We start from the raw sequence: 19677 nt of genomic DNA, 5'->3' as shown, positions 1-19677 counted from the left end.
AGGGTCGGCTCGGATCGGCCGGATTCGAGACCCCGTTTCGACCGATTATCGCTCATTTTTATTGAAAATTCCAACGAATCCGAATTATTTAGATTGCGGTGATCGAAGCCCGCTGTTTGTTTCAAATATCGGCCGTCGATTAAGCCCGCACCGAAACTCGTAAGTAAGTCGCCTTGCCGCCGCCAGAAAATGAAGCCCGCCATTGCCTAGATATTTCAATGCACTATGAGATAGGAGAACCAGAACATTTCTAGTGTCGTCTATCTGGAATTATGCACACAGCAATAGCGCATATCCCCCTCTAGGAACTATTGCGAGAGCCATGCGATAGCAGCTCAACACCACGCTCCTTTATAAAGAACCAGGATGATGATGATGATTTCTATTGCGAATCATGGGGAGGGTAGACAGACAGTGGGCCTTGTGGTTTTTTGTGATGAGGCCATTCAGAACTTACAGCGCAATCGCCAGGCATAACTTGACCTCCCGAGTGGGCGGCCACACGAAAGTTAAAAGTCACTTCGAAAAGGTCATTAGTTAACGAGGTCATATTTAGAATTAGCCAAAAGATTATGCAATGTAGATATCAAAATCTCTGATCGCAATATCGAGTCTTCGACCGGACAGGCTGGTGCGACCAGCTAGTTGCCTTTTCGATCGTTTTTGTTTGTCTCAAACTAAAACTGCTAAATGACGCGAAATTTTGTATCGATACGTGCGAAGTCTTTCTCTGCCGAGACAGGTGCGCGAAACAGGTGCGCGTAGTAGCGAGAGCCTCGATGCGTTCACGTGATAAGCATCAAGCGCGGGCGGCCTCGTATTTTGTCCAGGGTTCCTCAAAGATTAGCGCGTATTTTAAAAAATTCATCCAAAGGGGTATATCCTCGAGAGGGATGTGTCTAGGGAAATAAAACAAATCCAAATCGGAAAAGCCTGAAACTCAACGAAATGCACCATAACCAGTTACGTTTTTTTTTGTAAATTTCTTCCAACTTTTTTATTGTCAAAATAGCTAACAACAGAGTCTGACTGGATAAAAAACAATATCAGGTAACCATGGTTATAGCAACCGTAGAGACTATATTCAAATTCACCGAACAATTTATTCATATTTTTTCGTTACTTTGACTACCGCGTATTTCATCGATGCGCGCGCCGCCTATTGGCCGAGATGATAAACAATGTAAACATGCCATGTAAAATGTTTCAAACATTTTGTTAAATCCTTTTATGGTTAATCGATTAAGTCTTTAGTTTCAATGGTTTTTATGTTCGGATTTCAAACAATAATATGAACTACATTAGTTAGTTATGTTGGTGTGCTGATCTGTGATATGCTCTAAACGTTTTTTAACAAGTGTGAAAAATAACGAGAACCTGGGGCCAGTTACTCAAAGGTTGTTTAGAGTTAACCAGTGGATAGTTGACATAGCTACAATTAAAAGTTCATTGTAGCTATGGTATCTATCAACTGGTTATTTTTAGCCATATTTTTGAGCAACTGGCCCCTGAATTATAACTCAAAAACTAAATCGACATTTTCTACAATATTTACAAACGCACAGTCAGTCAGCCTCTACACAGGAAAGACATTTCAAATAATTAGCAACAGAAAAAAACGTTGTATCTGACAATGTTACAACGTCATTCAAGAAACAATGTTACTACACTATATCCAGTTACAATGTAACTAAATTTATTCTTAGTAAATTGAAATGACTACTACGGATAAGTTTGAGAAAGAATACAAATTTCAAGGACATTTTTTGCCTGTTACCAAATCATAGCACAAATAAATTCAACAAAATCTTTGTCTTCAAGTTTATAACTATATCGATAAGTAATACTATATCAAAAACCGGTCTCAAAATGTTTATTGCACTTTGAGTTTTAGAAGTTTAAGCTAACTATTCAATTTTCACACGGAGTAATCACAGTTAGTTCAACAAACTATCACCCCTATCGGTACATATTATCATAATACATAGTCTATATAAGCGGTTAAGTCTAATGCAGTTTCGAGGGATGACAAACATCCTTTTGTTATTATCTATTTTCATGCATATCTTGAAGCTGATCATCGATGAAAATTGGCGCCCAATTTTTTAAATCGAAAATTAAATAAAGCAAAAAGTTCTGAGATCGTTACGGGGTTTTAACGATAATTGTGACCCTTAATATCGCCGCCCTATAGTCACACGAGTAAACTACACCATCGAACTGAGCCAGTCCATCCTTAGATACGGTAGCGCCATCTATAAGTTGCTAAACGATGGAATATAATGATGAGCTATACAAAATACAATTTGGTGGGCACGACGCTTTCTAACTGTTACTAACAAACGAAACGAGGGATTAATAAATCAATAATTATCACTAATATACATTTGATTGTTATTCGTTAGATACAGCTCCACGTGACCTTCACTTATTATGAATAAATGCTTTACGATCGCCACAAGGTCGCGGGCACACACACACGCGCGCGCGTGCGCTGCTGGGTAAAAGCGTCGTTCTAAAGGACCGAACTATTTTTTTTATTTTTACAAAACTTTGACTTTTACTCACTAGAATAGTTAAACTGAAAAGTTGACTCGCTGTTCTGAGCACTCGTGTATATGTTTATATATATATATATATATTTATATGTATGTGCTAAAGGTTTATAACAATAAAGACATTGATCTTGATTTAACTAAATTAATTTAAATAATTAATTATCTAATCATCATCGATTCTGAAATGTTTTTAATTTTTAATTAATTAATTTAATTTGATATATCTACGACGCGCTTAGAATCGGTTGAGTTTCGTCGCTAGGGGCGACAATGACTCTCATCGTGTTTGTGTATCCGGCGCCGGCCTTCCATCCGGTAACGAGGATCACCATGTCGCCGGTTTGGATGAAACCGCGTTTCTTGCCGATATTCAAAGCGTAGTAGATTCGTTTGTCCATGTCTTCGGTCCATTCGTCCTCTTTCGGTTCTGAGAATAATCGAAAAGAAAATTGCGTTAAAATCAATCCAATGAATCATTAAGTAATTAGTGGAGGAGCTTCTGAAGAATTCCCTAATGTAACCACATCGGTTCATTGTGGTTCATAGCGTTGTATAATTCCACAATTGTTTATTTGTCGAAATTTATCATTTTTAATTATCTATCTCTGAAGCCAAATATAAACCCAGAATTGTGGAATCAAAATAGTGTCAAATTTCAATCATGAGCTTGCGTTCCGGCACCCCAGTTTTGGACCCAGCTAAACAGTTGTCAGTATAAAGTCTGAATTCAGATTTATTTATTTTTTCAAACTGTATAGTCAACTGCAGAACCCAGTTCCTCAGTTTTTGAGCCAGTTTCAGGTCTGGATGCAGTTCCACAGGTTCTGGACCCAGTTCCACAGTTTTGAGTTAGAACTGCACAAACTGAAGGCTGTTTCACAGACTATAATTTAAGAAGTTACACACCAAGTATATATTGACTGCGATGATACTATAATAAAATAGGGCCCAAGTATCTGATATCTTCATATATATAGTCACTCTAAACTTGCAACTAGCAAACAGCAGTCTCAATTCATAACATAATACAATTTCCCTATCAAATTCTTTGTACCATAAAAAAAAGCCATGCTATATAATATCAGCCTTCTAGTGGTAACTACGGGTTAACGACAAGCGCCATCTGGTGTGAAGCGAAATAAGCATTTTACATAAGGCACAAGACTAGGATATGGGGGTGAGGAGGCTTGTGGTGTTAGCTTAAACCAAACCCTTCTAGTACACTTCAGTGACCGGTTTTATAGACCCGTTAGGTCGAATCCATTATCTAAACTGTTTTAAGTTAGTGTTTACGAGAGTCTATAAAACCGTTCAAACCTATTAAAAGCAGGATCCAGTTCCACATTTGTGAGTTAATATTTTTCTAAAACTCATTGAAAATGAACTAATTTTAACTTAAGAGTTATTTCTTAAAACTCAAAACTGCAGAACTGGCACCGGGATTTTGGGGTAAATTTTAATCATTCATGGGTGTAAAAAATGTCCATTTATTTCCAACTAAAACTAAAAAGCGTGTATTAAAATTCAACCACTAAATACGTCGAAATAATGAAAATAACTTTTCCGCGGCCATATTGTTGATTCTCGCCATCCCCAGTCTCCGTTGCTATGGGTAACTCATCATAAGCGAACAGAAAATAATTCAAATCAAACCAATCGCAACGAAATAATCGTGTGACCTTTTACCAACCGGTGTCAGAAGGGTCAAGGGCATCTATACTCAAAGGTCAAGGTCATTCATAAAGCGCACGCTAATATTCGTCATTCCAAACAGAAGATATAACCGAGCAGCAGAACTTTTTTTTTTTGAGTTAGGAAGCTTTTAATCCGTATCAGGCTGTTGCATGCGATGACGTTTCAAACTAGCGATTCAACACGTTAATTCTTCAAGCTATACATAGAGGGCACTGCCGCCACTTTGCTGTAAACTGGTTTTTTTCCTATTTCCGTATTTTGGAAGTTTTGCCCCGATTACGAGAATTACAGCAAAGGAATTGAATTGAAGGCAGGCCTCGGTTGTTGAAGATTAGGGGGGATAAATGTGATATGATTGTATGTGATACCTGTCCACCCTTCGATCAGGGCTTTAGCACTTTCTGAACTGTCTTCTTTACCCATTAGTTGGGGATCTTAAAACAAAATATACAACAACGTAGCAACAACAATGACGACTAGTAGAAACTATAGTTACGACTAAAAAAAAAAAATCGTCAAAAACAAAAGCGTAAAATGTACGAAAAATCAATATTCGTGAAAAAGTTCAATCCATACGACATTGAATCTGATAAGAAATTAGAAGGTTCTAAATTCTATATCTAAACGCATGATGAAAAAGAACCTTCGCATTAGAAATTATATTCTAAAACACACAAAAAAGCAAAACCTTGCACACAAATTTGTAAGATCAAATGTTAGAAAAACAAGTGTGTTTAAAAAATCTCGATTGATGTTGGAAATGATAATATAGACTCGAGTGTGTATAGAGGATAGAGAAACATTTACTTGAGTATATGAAATAAGGGTATTGTACTTGAAGGAAATATATATCTTCTTTAAGTATTTTTGATTATATGCAAATATCTGTATATCTGTATATTGATTATGCAAATGAATATATCTGTATATTGATTATGCAAATGAATATATCTGTGCGATTATAAAGACAATCGACAGAACATGCGAATGGTGTGTCTTTTCCTCTCAAAAGTATTTTCTTAGAAAAATTGGCGGCAGAAAATGAGTTTAAGAATTCAAACGAAACGCAAAATGAAATCTAATGACACAACATAGAATCTACCCACATAGAGTGAATATATAGAGATTCTATTTCTATTTGAGACATCGATTATCGGACAAAACATGACACACTGCCACCGCAAGCAGGTGCTGCCCCCTATGAAACATATCCCGTAAAATGGAAAATCGTCAGATGTTGAGCAAAGAAATCGAAGCAAAGTTAAAGAACGCCAAAACGACACCCGAGATTTAGAGAGTTTTTGAGATGTTTCATATTGGATATCGCAGTCTATATCACATCATGTGACTCTCAAAGTCGATGTTACCGACTCTTTTTATTAGTCATCTCGATGACGCTAGAGTCATTAACACCGACTTTCGAAGTCATTCTTGATCAATGTATACGCGCATATATATTCATAATACCTGCTGGTCTTTTGACTATTTTCACATAAAAAAAAAATCAAAAAAATTATTCATGAATTTTCTGATTCTTATAAATCACTGATTCATCAATGGTAAATTTATTAAATTCATTGCATTTTTAGAATCAATTAAACGGGATATTTGTAGCCAGTTAAACAATGCGAGGGGAGAGGAAACGGTATCCAGGTAAACAACCATAGCCTACGACATTATTATACCACCCGTCTTATAGATGGCGCCACGAGTAAACTCGAATGTAGATGGCGCCACGATGTATTGTGCTACTGTGAGCGTTTTGCTTCAGCGAGTGAGAAATTGTCCGGCATTTCTATATTCTACGCATCCGAGTGAAAATATTCAGTGGCCCATTCAATAACTGCCCCCTGGTGGATGAAATCATTACTAAAAAGTTGATACGTACTTTGATAGTAGATCGGGAAGATGCCCCGATACAGATGACCTTGACGGGCGGTTTGGGCGACGCGGGTCACCGTGAGAATCGGGCATCTAGGTCTGTACGCGGCGATCAGATGAGCCGACCTAAAAATACAACTCATACAATGTAACACTGACAACAATTACAGCAGTTAAAAACCGACGTTATTCGAAAATTCAAATGAATGTTAATGAAGTAAAGGTTTACAGGTTGAGACAAGGGACGAGACGAGGGTGAGGGGTACGGAGGATGCAGTGTTGAGGACTATGTAAATATAGATACAGAGCAAGAAAAAGCTGTCAGCAAGGAACTGTCAACGGTAAGCTGTCAATAACACATAAAAAATGTGACAGCGTTTATAAATTTATGCAACGTTACGGCAATCTGAAAACCTAACAAAGCCATACACAAATAAAACAGCAGAAACAATGAATCTGTGGCTCTCAGACAACTGCGCTATCAGTATCTATAAAATCTGATAAAACAATTGATTAGTAAATCATGCTGTTAGTCCAGGACGTCCTCATTCAGTTCGATCAATGCTAAAATTCACAATAAAATTCAACCCATTCAAGAGACACAGTTATATAGTAGCAATATGCAAAAACAACTACAGGCACTTTATAACTTAAATCAAAACCGATGTCTAAAATAGTTTAAGATCTTAGACACCGTCTGGGGCCGCAGTAGCTGAAAAGTTGGTTAAAGATGACCAGCATATAAATACCATGAACATTTGATTGTTACTATAATTTTGTTGTCAACTATCCACTGTTAACTCTTACAAATTTCTGAGCAACTGCAGCCACTGGTAGATAGACGAACTTGCTTTATAGACCAATTTTAACCATGTAATTCATTAACCATTCGCATATAAAGCCAGGCCTTAAGGTTAGAATTTAGTAACCAATACTTCAAAATCTAACTGCAACTGAACCCAGATCGGCAGTTATATTTCCCATGTGAAGGGTAGACAGGACAAATCAGACGGACGGACATGTGACAGGGTCCCTACAGATCGGTCATTCCTGATGCAAGGAGTTTTAAAGGAGAAAATCTCAATTTCAGAGAAGAAAGTGTCTGCGCCATTTCCAAATACCTATTACAAAAGATTTGGTATAGTTTATCTCGGTAAACCATTAATTCAGTGGTTTAGTGAAGCAAATATTTATCCCTTGAAACTAACTAAACTCGTAAACCTCTTAATAGAGTGACAATCAGTACCGAATCAGTCTAATGTACAACTTCTAAGGTATCTAATCGCCTGTTTCTCAAAATGGAAGGAGTCTTAAAGGCGTTTCTGAGATTTTTCCTCGAATCAAAGGAGTTTCAAGCGCTTATGAAGTAGTTTTTTTAGGAATTAAGGAGTTGTAGGGACCCTGTATGGGATCACAGTGAGACTTACTTTCCCGTGTATGTTACGCATACAATAGTACTAGCGTTACATACGTAACTGGCCTGAACCGTTGAGATAGCGATAATCTCCGCCAGATCGGTCACCGGTTTATGTAATTCCCTCGTCAAATCATCGTAACGCGTCAAATACGCGAACGCTGCCTCTGATTGGTTACACATCTGCATAAATTTAATTTACATACAACAATAATAACCAGCTAGTAACTAATAGCGATAATAAATATCTTTAGTAGGTTACGACGCAGCTATTCATCCACGCTACTTCTACAAGCTAAAGCGTAAACTATTTCATCTCATGAGATTTCTACCGCGCTTGCCAGGGCAAGCTTTCAGCCTCTAGTGGCGAGTGAGTAATAGCTGTAAAACAAACTCATTAGAAAGAACATTTTCTATACATATCTCTATACAGGCCGTCATTCGTTAATGATACTGTTTATGGCCAGTAGATGGCGCCATGCGTCGTTGTAGTCCTACCGTCCGGTGGTCGTCACGCAGAATATGCAACTAGCGTTGCACATGAAGCTCGCTTGTACTGCGGCGAGTGAGGTCACGCGTGACATGTCGGTGATCGGCACTTTCGAATCTTTGATCAAATCGCTGAAACGTTGACGATCGTACATCGCTGCCGCCGCTTGACGCGCCATCTATAAACAGCCGGATAAACTATTAATTCGAGCTACTACTGATGATAATGCGATCTTACGGTGGTTTTTAGCGGTGTTTTTATTATCAAGCGGATGATTGTGGAGGGGTAAAATCTACGAGGAGGATCTATCACAGCTCGCTTCAAGAACCATAGCGACAGCCATATAGCAACAACAGCAACAACAATAACAATGCTGAGCCATTCGTCTCATGACAGAGCACACCATCTACTGGGAATTGAAAGTACTACATGATTATAACGACAGGTGGCGCTTGCATCGATGATGACATGCGTAAATAGAACAGAACGAACCGTCCGGTCGTCGTGAGACAGAATATACAACTAGCGTTGCACATGAAACTGGCTTGGACCGCGGCGAGGGACGTAACGCGAGACATATCCCTGATCGGGACCGCGGTATCTTTCAACAGATCGCTGAATCTCATACGATCGTACATCGCGGCCGCCGCCTGAAGACACATCTATAAACACACCATCATAACTGATTCAATTGTAGTCTCAAATATTCAAAATTCAATAAAATAACTGCTTCAATTGTTGTCTCAAATATTCAACATTTAAAAAATAACTGATTCAATTGTTGTCCAAATATTCAGCATTTAAAAAATAGCTGCTTCAATTGTTGTCTCAAATATTCAGCATTCAAAAAATGACTGATTCAATTGTTCTCAAATATTCAGCATTTAAAAAGTAACTGATTCAATTGTTGCCTTGATGTTAATGACCTCAACTGAAAATTCTCATGCAATATATATTCATTATTATCCCTTCACCACCAGGAGTTTTATTGATAATTGTATCTGCAAAATGAGCTCAAGTCTATGTATTAGAAAGAGTAAAATAGTATTTTAATAGATTAGTTTTAATGAAAGAATTGCTCATTCACTAGGTCAGGTGACCAGTGACATCAGAGGCATTCATAACTAGCATCTAACTCTAGCCCTAGATCAGGTAACCAGTGACATCAGAGTCACTCCTGACCAGCAGCTAACCCTAACCCTAGGTCAGGTGACCAGTGACATCACAGTCACTCCTGACTAACAGCTAACCCTAACCCTAGGTCAGGTGACCAGTGACATCACAGTCACTGCTGACCAGCAGCTAACCCTAACCCTAGGTCAGGTGACCAGTGACATCACAGTCACTCCTGACCAGCAGCTAACCCTAACCCTAGGTCAGGTGACCAGTGACATCACAGTCACTCCTGACTAACAGCTAACCCTAACCCTAGGTCAGGTGACCAGTGACATCACAGTCACTGCTGACCAGCAGCTAACCCTAACCCTAGGTCAGGTGACCAGTGACATCACAGTCACTCCTGACCAGCAGCTAACCCTAACCCTAGGTCAGGTGACCAGTGACATCACAGTCACTCCCGACCAGCAGCTAACCCTAACCCTAGGTCAGGTGACATCACAGTCACTCCTGACTAGCAGCTAACCCTAACCCTAGGTCAGGTGACCAGTGACATCACAGTCACTCCCGACCAGCAGCTAACCCTAACCCTAGGTCAGGTGACCAGTGACATCACAGTCACTCCTGACTAGCAGCTAACCCTTACCCTAGGTCAGGTGACCAGTGACATCCCACCCAGCAACAGGCCAGCCAATCAGAAATAAGCTTGCAAATACTAAGCACATGGCTTGTGACCTTTTGACCAATTCATAAACAAACTATTGAATTGAATAGTTGGCAAACAACTAAGGCATTGAATAGAGTCAGGGTTGAATCAGTCTATCATGACATCTTTATCTAAAGAGAAATACAAATAGAAAGTAGTTAGTTATCATAAATAAGCTTTCCTAGTGAACTCCTTGAACAGGGCTGCCAACCTATCAGTTCAAATTATCAGCAGTGACTTAGTAATTCTTCAGTAGGTTGAATAGAGGAACCAAACTAAATCAAAATTTTTGAATAGTGCCTAATAAATTCCTCACTTTAGTCTCTGATACAGTTTGCCTTTACTCAAAATCAATGTAATATATAGATATGGCTATAGTTCAGTAAGAAACTACTGATTATCAGTTTGCAGTTGGCAGCCTGTGTTCTTTCATAAAATCCTAGTTTACCTGAAAATAATAGAAAAATTTGATATCATGAATAAAATTCACGCTGAAACATGAAAGATTATTTGGGAATCGGGGAAAGAAAAGGTCGGGATGGACAGAGAAAAGAAAAATAATCATCTAGAATTGTCCACCACCATCATCACTACGACGATAAACCACAATATATATATCACTCATACCTTCCTGTTGTTGTAATACAACAGATAGCTGCAGCTCGACACTGAATAGACGCCTCAACGGCAGCAATGGCGGTCGTATGAGTCATATCAGTCGGGGTCGGGGCCTCCGTACGCAGGTCTTCGAATAACATCTTGTGATAGACGGCGGCTTCAGCCTCGCGACAGATCTGTAATACGCGATTGGTTAGTTTGAAAAATCGTTGCGCGGGATTGGACGATCAGTTAGTATAGACTAATTTGAATAAAATATGCAAAACTCAGCATCTCGACGGATGATCAGATGAATTTAGGATAATTTAGTAAAATATGCAAAACTCAACGGTACAAATAAATCTTGAAATATGATTGGACAACTGAGACTAATTTGGATAGAATATGCAAAATACAAGTCAGTGATGGTCGGGTGATTTGCAAATTAAAATCATTTTCAAAGCAGGGCTATATCAGATGGACATGCATAGCGAAATGTCTACTGATCAACTCTAAAACTCATGGAATTCATGCTAAGCTCAAAAACTTAATAATAAAAATTTAAGATAAATCTTCACGAAATATTAATGAACTCCTGAAATATATTTGGATGTTTCTATTTTAGAAATAAATCCGATGGAACATGACGACGACCTTGACCTGAAATCTGAAGATTGATAAAGATATCGTACTAGTTATAACGTAAAGAGACAATAAAAATTTACCGCCATTTTCTTTTTCAATTAAAACTAAATTTAACGAACCTTATGCATGATTTTCAAAGCTTCCAGCGGATAAAGACCTTTAGCCGTTTCTCCCGACAACATCACGCAGTCAGCGCCATCTAGGACAGCGTTAGCGACGTCGCTGGTCTCCGCTCTGGTCGGTCGAGGTTTCGTAATCATCGACTCCAACATCTGTCGTAACAATCGACGTCAGTTATTACCGTGGTAACGATACGATTAAAGATCTTACAAAAATTTTTTCGAATTGTTTTCGTTACCTGGGTAGCGCAGATGACCGGTTTACCGGCTCGGTTCGCTCGTCCAATCATCATCTTCTGAGCGAGGAACACTTTCTCCGCCGGGATCTCGATTCCCAAATCACCGCGGGCAACCATAATTCCGTCCGCCGCTTCGAGGATTTCGTCATAACTGAACAAACGAATAAACACGGTTTAAAACTTCACGGGGCGAGAAATATTTTTAACTTTTTTAATAGAAGCTTAACTTCTTATTCAATTCTCTAAGGGAAACTATTTTCTAATAGAAATTTAACTTTTTATTCAATTCTCTAAGGAAACTATTTTCTAATAGAAATCGAACTCTTCATTCTATTCTCTAAGGAAGCTATTTTTTAATAGAAATTATCTCGGACTTACTTGTAGACGCCTTCGTGATTTTCGATTTTCGCGATAATTTTGATATTTTTTCCCTTTTCGCCGAGTAACGCTTTGATTGTCTTGATCGCCGCGGCGTTACGAATAAACGACGCGAAGATAATATCAACCTAAAATATCGAAATATCGACCATTACCTCAATAAGTCAACTGACTCCGTTTTAACTGTAGACAATCAATTTATGGGTAAAGTTTGTTGATTTCTGATCAAACGTATACTATTGTGAAAACTGACCCCTTGTTCAACGCCGAATTTCAAATCTTCTTCGTCTTTCTTTGAAACGGGCGGCAAATCGACGGCCGTACCCGGTAAATTGACTCCCTTCCTGCTTCCCAGACTGCCTCCGTTCTCAATTTCACATTTCAAATACGTGTCACCTGAAAATCATAATATATCAAACATTGCACAACGATATCTCAAATATGTTAAAATGCAGAAGGGTTTTTCACAAACTTAAACAGAACATTTTGAGCCATCTTTACACCCTCCCCTGATGTACTATCTCCTGTACACCCTCCCCTGATGTACAATCTCCTGTACTCCTTCCCCTGATGTACTTATCTCCTGTACACCCTCCCCTGATGTATCTATTTCCTGTACACCCTCCCCTGACGTACCTATTTCCTGTACGCAACACGAGATGAGACCGTCGTCGATATAAACTCGTCCTCCGACTGACATCACCTTGGTGATATTCTTATAATCGACCCACACCGTGTTCTCATCGCAATTATCTTTAAACTTGTCATCCGTTGATAGGGTCAAGGTCGCTCCTTTTACCAGTTCCACTTCGCCGGTTCCACTCTGTGTATAAACATACAAATCTTATTGGTCGGTTAGCAACGATACAATATAAACTGACGAATCAGAGTGGAGTTATTACACGTACAACACCAGCTGTCTTCAGACGTTTTAACAATGTAAACATACCCCTTTGATGAGACCGGTTCGGATTTCGGGACCTTTCGTATCCAAGGCGATGGCGATCGGACTCGGTTCTAAGAAGTTACCGACGGCCGTTCGAATGTTCTGAATCGTGCTCGCGTGATACTGAAATATATACAACAATACAGTCGGTTAGTTCAAATCTCTACCCAACAATACAGTCGGTTAGTTCAAATCTCTATCCAACAATACAGTCGGTTAGTTCAAATCTCTATCCAACAATACAGTCGGTTAGTTCAAATCTCTATCCAACAATACAGTCGGTTAGTTCAAATCTCTATCCAACAATACAGTCGGTTAGTTCAAATCTCTATCCAACAATACAGTCGGTTAGTTCAAATCTCTATCCAACAATACAGTCGGTTAGTTCAAATCTCTATCCAACAATACAGTCGGTTAGTTCAAATCTCTATCCAACAATACAGTCGGTTAGTTCAAACCTCATTCTAGGGGGTCAGTTCTTTGGGGTAAATTAAGAGGGTGTGTTTTCTAAGGGTCAGTTGAAGGAGGTCTTTTCTAATCCAGGGGTGTGTCAGGTTGAACCTACTTCACAGGGGCATCAGGAGACCTCGATGAAAGGGGGGTCTATTCTGCGGAGGGGGAGGAGGGGGTCGTACCTCGTGGGTTCCGTGAGAGAAGTTCATACGCGCAATATTCATCCCGTTTAGAATCATCTTCTCCAACATCTCGACTGACTTCGACGACGGACCTAAAAATACGAGATATTTAAATAATCAGTTACCATCGGTTACGTAACACAATAACTGTGATTGTTAGGGAACAAAATAATATCCGTCCCTAACAACCTTCCTTTGCAACATCTAAATGTTTAAATTAGTATATATCATTATAATGTTCTTTTCATTTCTCTGGTGATGAAGTGAAGTCAAAACTTGTCAGAAAATGTCAGAAATTGTCAGAAAATGTGAAATCATCAACTGTTGGTTTCGTCGATTAACTCTGATGAAATACTGAGGTTAATATAAGTCTCTACCAGTCTCTGATTATACAGAACTGGTATTTGTAAAACCGATGTTGTTTCTGTGATGATGAAGATAAGTCAAAACTACGTGAAATTGTCAGAAAATGAATTGTTAAATCTTCAAATTTCAGATTTTACTCGATTACTCTGAAATACTCAATATAAATATCAGTATTTACCAGTCACAATAATATTATCTGTTCCAGTAAATATTAGAATCAGATATAACAGTTTTTGTATAAATAAATATGTGCCATATGTTGATAATAGACTGTAATCATGTACAGTGCAGACTGCAGACTGAATGAGACAATATGTCCCGATACGACAGGTTGGTTTTATTGACTACGTCCCCGTAGAGTAGTCTGAGCTGCCACGGAGCCGAGTTTTAGGATTACCCAATGATTACCCACTCGAATGTGGAACAGAGTCCCATCCATCCACAACCCGAGTTCAAATTCCGGGCCCGGGTAGCAATATTCTTTCAGATTCTAAATGAGAATGTCGCGTTAAAATGTCACGTCTCTCAACTCTACCTAACTTCACTTGCCAGAGTTTGATTCCTCCAGCTACAGGCTAAGCTCACACAAACCCAGACCCTGACCAATGAAGGCTCTGCGGCCAGGGTTTTAAATTGGCCTGAGCTTCAGCAGGAGGCAATTACACACTGGCAAGTGAGGATGAACTGTACCAATCATGCGGCTAGTTGTACAGAGCTATGGCTCAGATTCAAGTCCAGTCTAAGAAGAACTTAGTTCTATAGCTAATCCGACAAGACCAATCTTAAGAGATTTCAAGATCGCTTTTGGATGTAAGTCACAACTATGCAACTGGGTCCTGAGGGTTTAAGGGGCGGCTGGGTAACAACTTACCGATGGTACAAATAATTCCTACAGTCCGTTCAGTGACCGGATCAGAATCAATAGACAATAAACATCGATGTTGTAATACAGAGTTCGCCTCTGTATACATCAACAGATCGCGCGGTTTAATTTCGGTCACGTTACGTATCGTCAACTGTTTCTTCAACGGTGACTTCGGTTTTCTCGCTTTCGGAGGAGGCGTTGCCGACGACGATGACGACATTTTTATACTAGATTTTCCGTTACTCTGTTATTTGAATGACTACGAATTCGATATCGCTACGGCGATCGATCGATTGACGGTTGATTTCGCTGTTTTGAAATGAAAGTTTCGCGGTTTAAGATCCGTAGTTTTTTCTACGAATGAAAATTGAGTCAAATTTGGATCTAAATCATAAATCGGGAATGTTTGACCGGACCAGCATCGCCCCTGACTTTCCCCTGACAAACACGTTGTTTTCCCTGACTTGATCTGCTAAGAATCCAATCAATTAACACCAGTAAAATACGTAAAACAGAGAAACACAAACTGTTTGTTTTTAAGTATGATCTAATAATCTGAACAAATTTGCCTGATTTTTCCCAGATTTTTAGCTATTTCACATAATTCCCTGATTTTTTCAAGAAAAGAAAGTTCCCCGACTTTTCCCTTTCAGATTTCCAGGTAAGTGGCGCCACCCTGCCTATATTCTCTGACTACTCACGAACTGGTCTCTACAATTTCTAAAGAGAGTTGAATACAATATAAAACTGCGTCAAATTCAACTTTCTAAATTCTAATTCTATCACGGTTTCACAAGTATTGAATTTAAAACTATTCTATAAAGCCTCTAGTCATATCAAACTATGTTATTGGGTCTCGCTAAAATAAAGACAAATCGATTGTACATAAACTACCTCAATATAGATTGATTAATCAAACAGTGCGGTCTGCAAATATATCGCAGACCTTTTTAGAAATCTAGTTTTGCCTTAAATAAATAGTCAAGTCGATCCTATATATATTCCCTGCATAGTGTGTGACCTTAGCGTTCTTCAATGACAAACTCGCTTACTACATGAATCTGTACATGAAAAAATTACGAAAAAACCCTCGATCCGGAATGTCTAATGACCCCCTAGATCTCGCAGCTTCGTTCGTAAAAAAAACACTACAGATCTTAAACAGAAGCACTCTAATAGTGGATAGATTTAATCCATGTATTAATCCTACTCGGTAGATGACACACAGTCGATGGAACACGCAGGCACGAGAGACACCCGTACACACACAGACTGGCTGATAGCTGATGTACACTAGTGCAGCTCAAAATCGATATAGTCTGTCACACAACTTCACTACAACATGTGAGATATGGGAGTGAGAGAGAGAGAGGAGGCTGTCAATGGGGGGTGAGACTCGACGACGTCACAAATACTCATCATCAACTATTTCCATACTCATCATCTACCAAACTATTTCCATAATATTCTTAAATAGATATGAATGAATTGAGTAATGATCAAATAGTCAAATACATATCTTCTAAATTTCTGTTCTATCCCCAAACAATATAAACACTGCATAATTTGAGACTATTAGAAAATACCCCGGGGCCAAGTTTTATAGACTGGTATTCACTTTAACCAAAGGGCTAATGCATCAATTGAATCTGAATTGAGTAAACAGATAGGTCTAAGTGAATAACAGTCTATAAAACCGAGCCCAGGGGCTGGTTTATAGACTGGTATCAAATTTCACCTGGGGACTAACTCAGTCGAGTCTGAATTGAGTTAACGCACAGGTTTAAATGAGCACCAGTCTATAAAACTGAGCCCTAGGGCTGGTTTGTAGACTGGTATCAACTTTAACCCGGGGAGCTCACTCAATTGAAAATAAAAAGTTGAGGCCTGTCTATAAAACCAGGCTAATGATATAAATCAGTGTTAATTATGCATTAAAACCATGTTTGCTAAAGAGCTTAATAACTGTGCGTATAGAATTAAATGGTATTTAATAATAGAATCAGAGATTAAAAGACTGATAAACGTTTTGATTTCAATGGGTATAAATCGATTTAATGAAAGCTGCCGATAATAAACTCCCTTTAGAAGCCTCATTAAACACTGCCTGCATCGTGATATAAGGTCACTACACCTTCGCCATCTGTCACCACAAACACGTATCAATTTACATCGCACCGCAGCGACATCTATACGTAAACTAACAAACTACGTTATAGAGTGTGAAACCCACCCACCCCTCGGGACACGCGACGCCGCGCTAGTTTTAAGACTTACCACGTAACCATAGAAACTAACGGTAATAAATACAAAATCTAAACCAATTTTTCTCGGAAATTTTCCGCTGAAAATATCATCGATTTTTCGAGGCACAGTTTCATAGACAAGTACGCTGTATTTTAAAAATCTTTCTATTTTGGTTTTTAACCTCTGAGCTGGTTGAATATTGACGTTGTAAGCTGCTGCCAGTTGTGTCAAATTCATGAATGATTTCTAGTGTAAAATAGGATACATTTCTCGAACGTTTTGTAAAACAATTCCACAAGTTTCCGACGAATTTCTACGGAGAAAAACAAAGTTTACAAATTGCCTCAGCAGCAGCAGCAGCAGCAGCAGCATTGCGAGTGTAACTATGAGTGGAATACGAGGGGAGCTTGTTCTATAAGATTAATCATCTACATGAGTTAAAAAAAGAAGTTTCTTAGAGAATTCAACAGGTGAACGTTACACTTATTACAATATTACTGATTGACGCCAATATTACTGTATGACTGATGGTATACGCCAAACGCCAATGGTATAGATACACAGTATACTATCACTGGTGTGGTATACCGCGCTGTGGTATTCATACCCGTGCATATGCCGCCGTCGGTTCAGTGAGTATAGAAATAAAACAGTTATGTGTTCACTTTTTTTCAGCTGAATGTTCTCTACAAGTATCAGGCTGGAAAACCATATAAACATTAACAGAGATACAGTGCTGTAGCTAGGACTCAAAGGGTCAGGACCCAGTCAACATCTAATGATCTCCGCTCCATGCACCCAAAATCCCTGGAACAAAAGTCTTAAAATCATCTGATAACTTGTGCCCAAAGTCTACTGTCAGCGTCTAAAGCAAAAGCTGAATGTTCTATCAATAAGGCTAGAAAGCCATACCAACGGATAGTGCTGTAGCTAGGACTCGAGCCCAGACACAGTGCTGTAGCTAGGACTCGAGCCCAGACACAGTGCTGTAGCTAGGACTCGGGCCCAGACACAGTGCTGTAGCAAGGACCCGAGCCCAGACACAGTGCTGTAGCTAGGACTCGGGCCCAGACACAGTGCTGTAGCTAGGACTCGAGCCCGGACACAGTGCTGTAGCTAGGACTCGAGCCCAGACACAGTGCTGTAGCTAGGACTCGAGCCCAGACACAGTGCTGTAGCTAGGACTCGAGCCCGGGCACAGTGCTGTAGCTAGGACTCGAGCCCGGACACAGTGCTGTAGCTAGGACTCGAGCCCGGACACAGTGCTGTAGCTAGGACTCGAGCCCAGACACAGTGCTGTAGCTAGGACTCGACACCAGGCAGTTTCCTCAAGGGTCAGAGACCCAGTCATTCCATAGTCGTCAATTCCCAAAACTTTTTAAGTTCAAATGCTCTAAGGTCATCCAACAACTGTGGGACTTAGGCCTCAAGTCTTCTATAAAGTGCCCAAAGCAAAGTCTCTACTGGGGGGTCAGTTGCCTATAGCCATGTGGCTTAGACTTAAGCAGTCAAAGACCATCTTAGTTCTATGGATTATCTAACAACTTAAGATCAGTTTTAAGATTTAAGACCAATTTTGGACATTAGTCGTGACTTTGAAACCAGGCCCTGGTTTTAAAATGTCTAAAACCTGAACTCAGCGATGAAGCGCGCAATAAATGATTTCAGAAAATAGAGAGGCTACGTATAACTCGATAAAAGATGGATTCGTAATTTCCCCCGATACTGTCTCATCATCGCCGTCTCTCTTACTTACCTCAGGGATATACGTCGTATAGAAAGTGATAAGAAATGCTTACCTATCGTACAGATAATCCCCGTCATACGGATGACATGAGGTTCGGAGTCGATGTCGAGTGAACACATATGAGTCAGGTGACTCGTGGCCGCCTGGGCCGATAGTTGTTGAGCCTGCATGTAGTAAGCTTTTCCTTCGTCTTCTGACGCTCGACGTAAAGATGAATTCGACGCGTCCTAAAAAAAACCAGACGAAACGATAATTAGTTCGATTAATAATTAAGAGTTTGATCAATTAAGGCAGATAGGATCCAGTTCCACAGTTCAGGGGCAGTGGTTGTTAGAAAGTTGTTTAAAGATACAGCGGATTGGTAACGTTGTAACTTTCAATTGTCACTATGTCAGCTATCCACTGGTTAAGTCCACTGAACCAACTTTTCAGCAACTGCAGCCCCTGATAGTCCAGATTTGACTCGTGAGCTAATGAACTAATTTAAACTCTAACTCACAGCTTGGAGCAATCATTTGACAGATGATTACTCCGAGCTCACACAGATATAGTCCTATTTAGATTAGGGGGAGGGGTGGTCCTAGTCTAGGACAGAAATAAAAAGACCCGGCGAGTCAGATCTAAATCTTCAATCTCACAGCCCAGGGCACAGTTTCACAAAAAGGTCTAACTCTTAAATCGGTTTAATTTCTTCATTAATTCAGTTTATCTTAAATCGATATAGGCTTTAATCCTTTTTGTAAAACTGGGCCCTGTTTTAGAGAAAAAGGTTCCACTCTTAAATCAATAATGAATGACGTTATAAATGAATTAATGAAATCGAATTAAAAGCCGGACCTTTTTCGCAAAACTGAGTTCTGTAGCTAAAATGAAAGCATCAATTTCATTCCCTAAACTGATAGTTACATCATAGGTGCATGGTATGGGGAAGGGACACCTTGCACCTATATAACTGTGAGTTTAAATTTGAGAAAACCATAAAACCAGATTCCTAAACGTGTTCTATGATGGCGCAAATTCTGGAAAATTAATA

At 39.4% G+C, this 19677-nt stretch overlaps 1 protein-coding gene across 22 annotated transcripts in view; it reads right to left on the bottom strand.

Moving 5' to 3' along the window:
* Window positions 1-990: 990 nt before the first annotated feature.
* Window positions 991-19677, bottom strand: part of LOC141913900 (pyruvate kinase PKM-like) — a 47186-nt gene continuing 28499 nt past the window's right edge. For 10 of the 22 annotated variants that reach the window (XM_074805111.1, XM_074805106.1, XM_074805098.1 and 7 more), the window contains 13 exons: window positions 18697-18871; window positions 13420-13511; window positions 12788-12907; window positions 12475-12661; window positions 12092-12234; window positions 11839-11966; window positions 11461-11611; window positions 11222-11374; window positions 7562-7731; window positions 6142-6260; window positions 5721-5735; window positions 4622-4687; window positions 991-2985 (listed from right to left, as the gene is read on the bottom strand). In XM_074805111.1, coding sequence (XP_074661212.1) covers window positions 2783-2985; window positions 4622-4687; window positions 5721-5735; window positions 6142-6260; window positions 7562-7731; window positions 11222-11374; window positions 11461-11611; window positions 11839-11966; window positions 12092-12234; window positions 12475-12661; window positions 12788-12907; window positions 13420-13511; window positions 18697-18871 — 1722 coding nt within the window. In that variant the 3' untranslated portion in view covers window positions 991-2782. Of the gene's footprint in view, window positions 2986-4621; window positions 4688-5720; window positions 5736-6141; window positions 6261-7561; window positions 7732-8046; window positions 8217-8530; window positions 8701-10487; window positions 10655-11221; window positions 11375-11460; window positions 11612-11838; window positions 11967-12091; window positions 12235-12474; window positions 12662-12787; window positions 12908-13419; window positions 13512-14656; window positions 15005-15860; window positions 15922-18696; window positions 18872-19677 lie in introns of those variants that run through there. The other 12 variants (XM_074805110.1, XM_074805108.1, XM_074805109.1 and 9 more) reach the window with 12 other exon arrangements.

This window comes from Tubulanus polymorphus, chromosome 12 (assembly GCF_964204645.1).
Source record: "Tubulanus polymorphus chromosome 12, tnTubPoly1.2, whole genome shotgun sequence".
NCBI classification, from domain to species: domain Eukaryota; kingdom Metazoa; phylum Nemertea; class Palaeonemertea; order Tubulaniformes; family Tubulanidae; genus Tubulanus; species Tubulanus polymorphus.
This window is presented reverse-complemented; position numbering and strand designations above follow the sequence as displayed.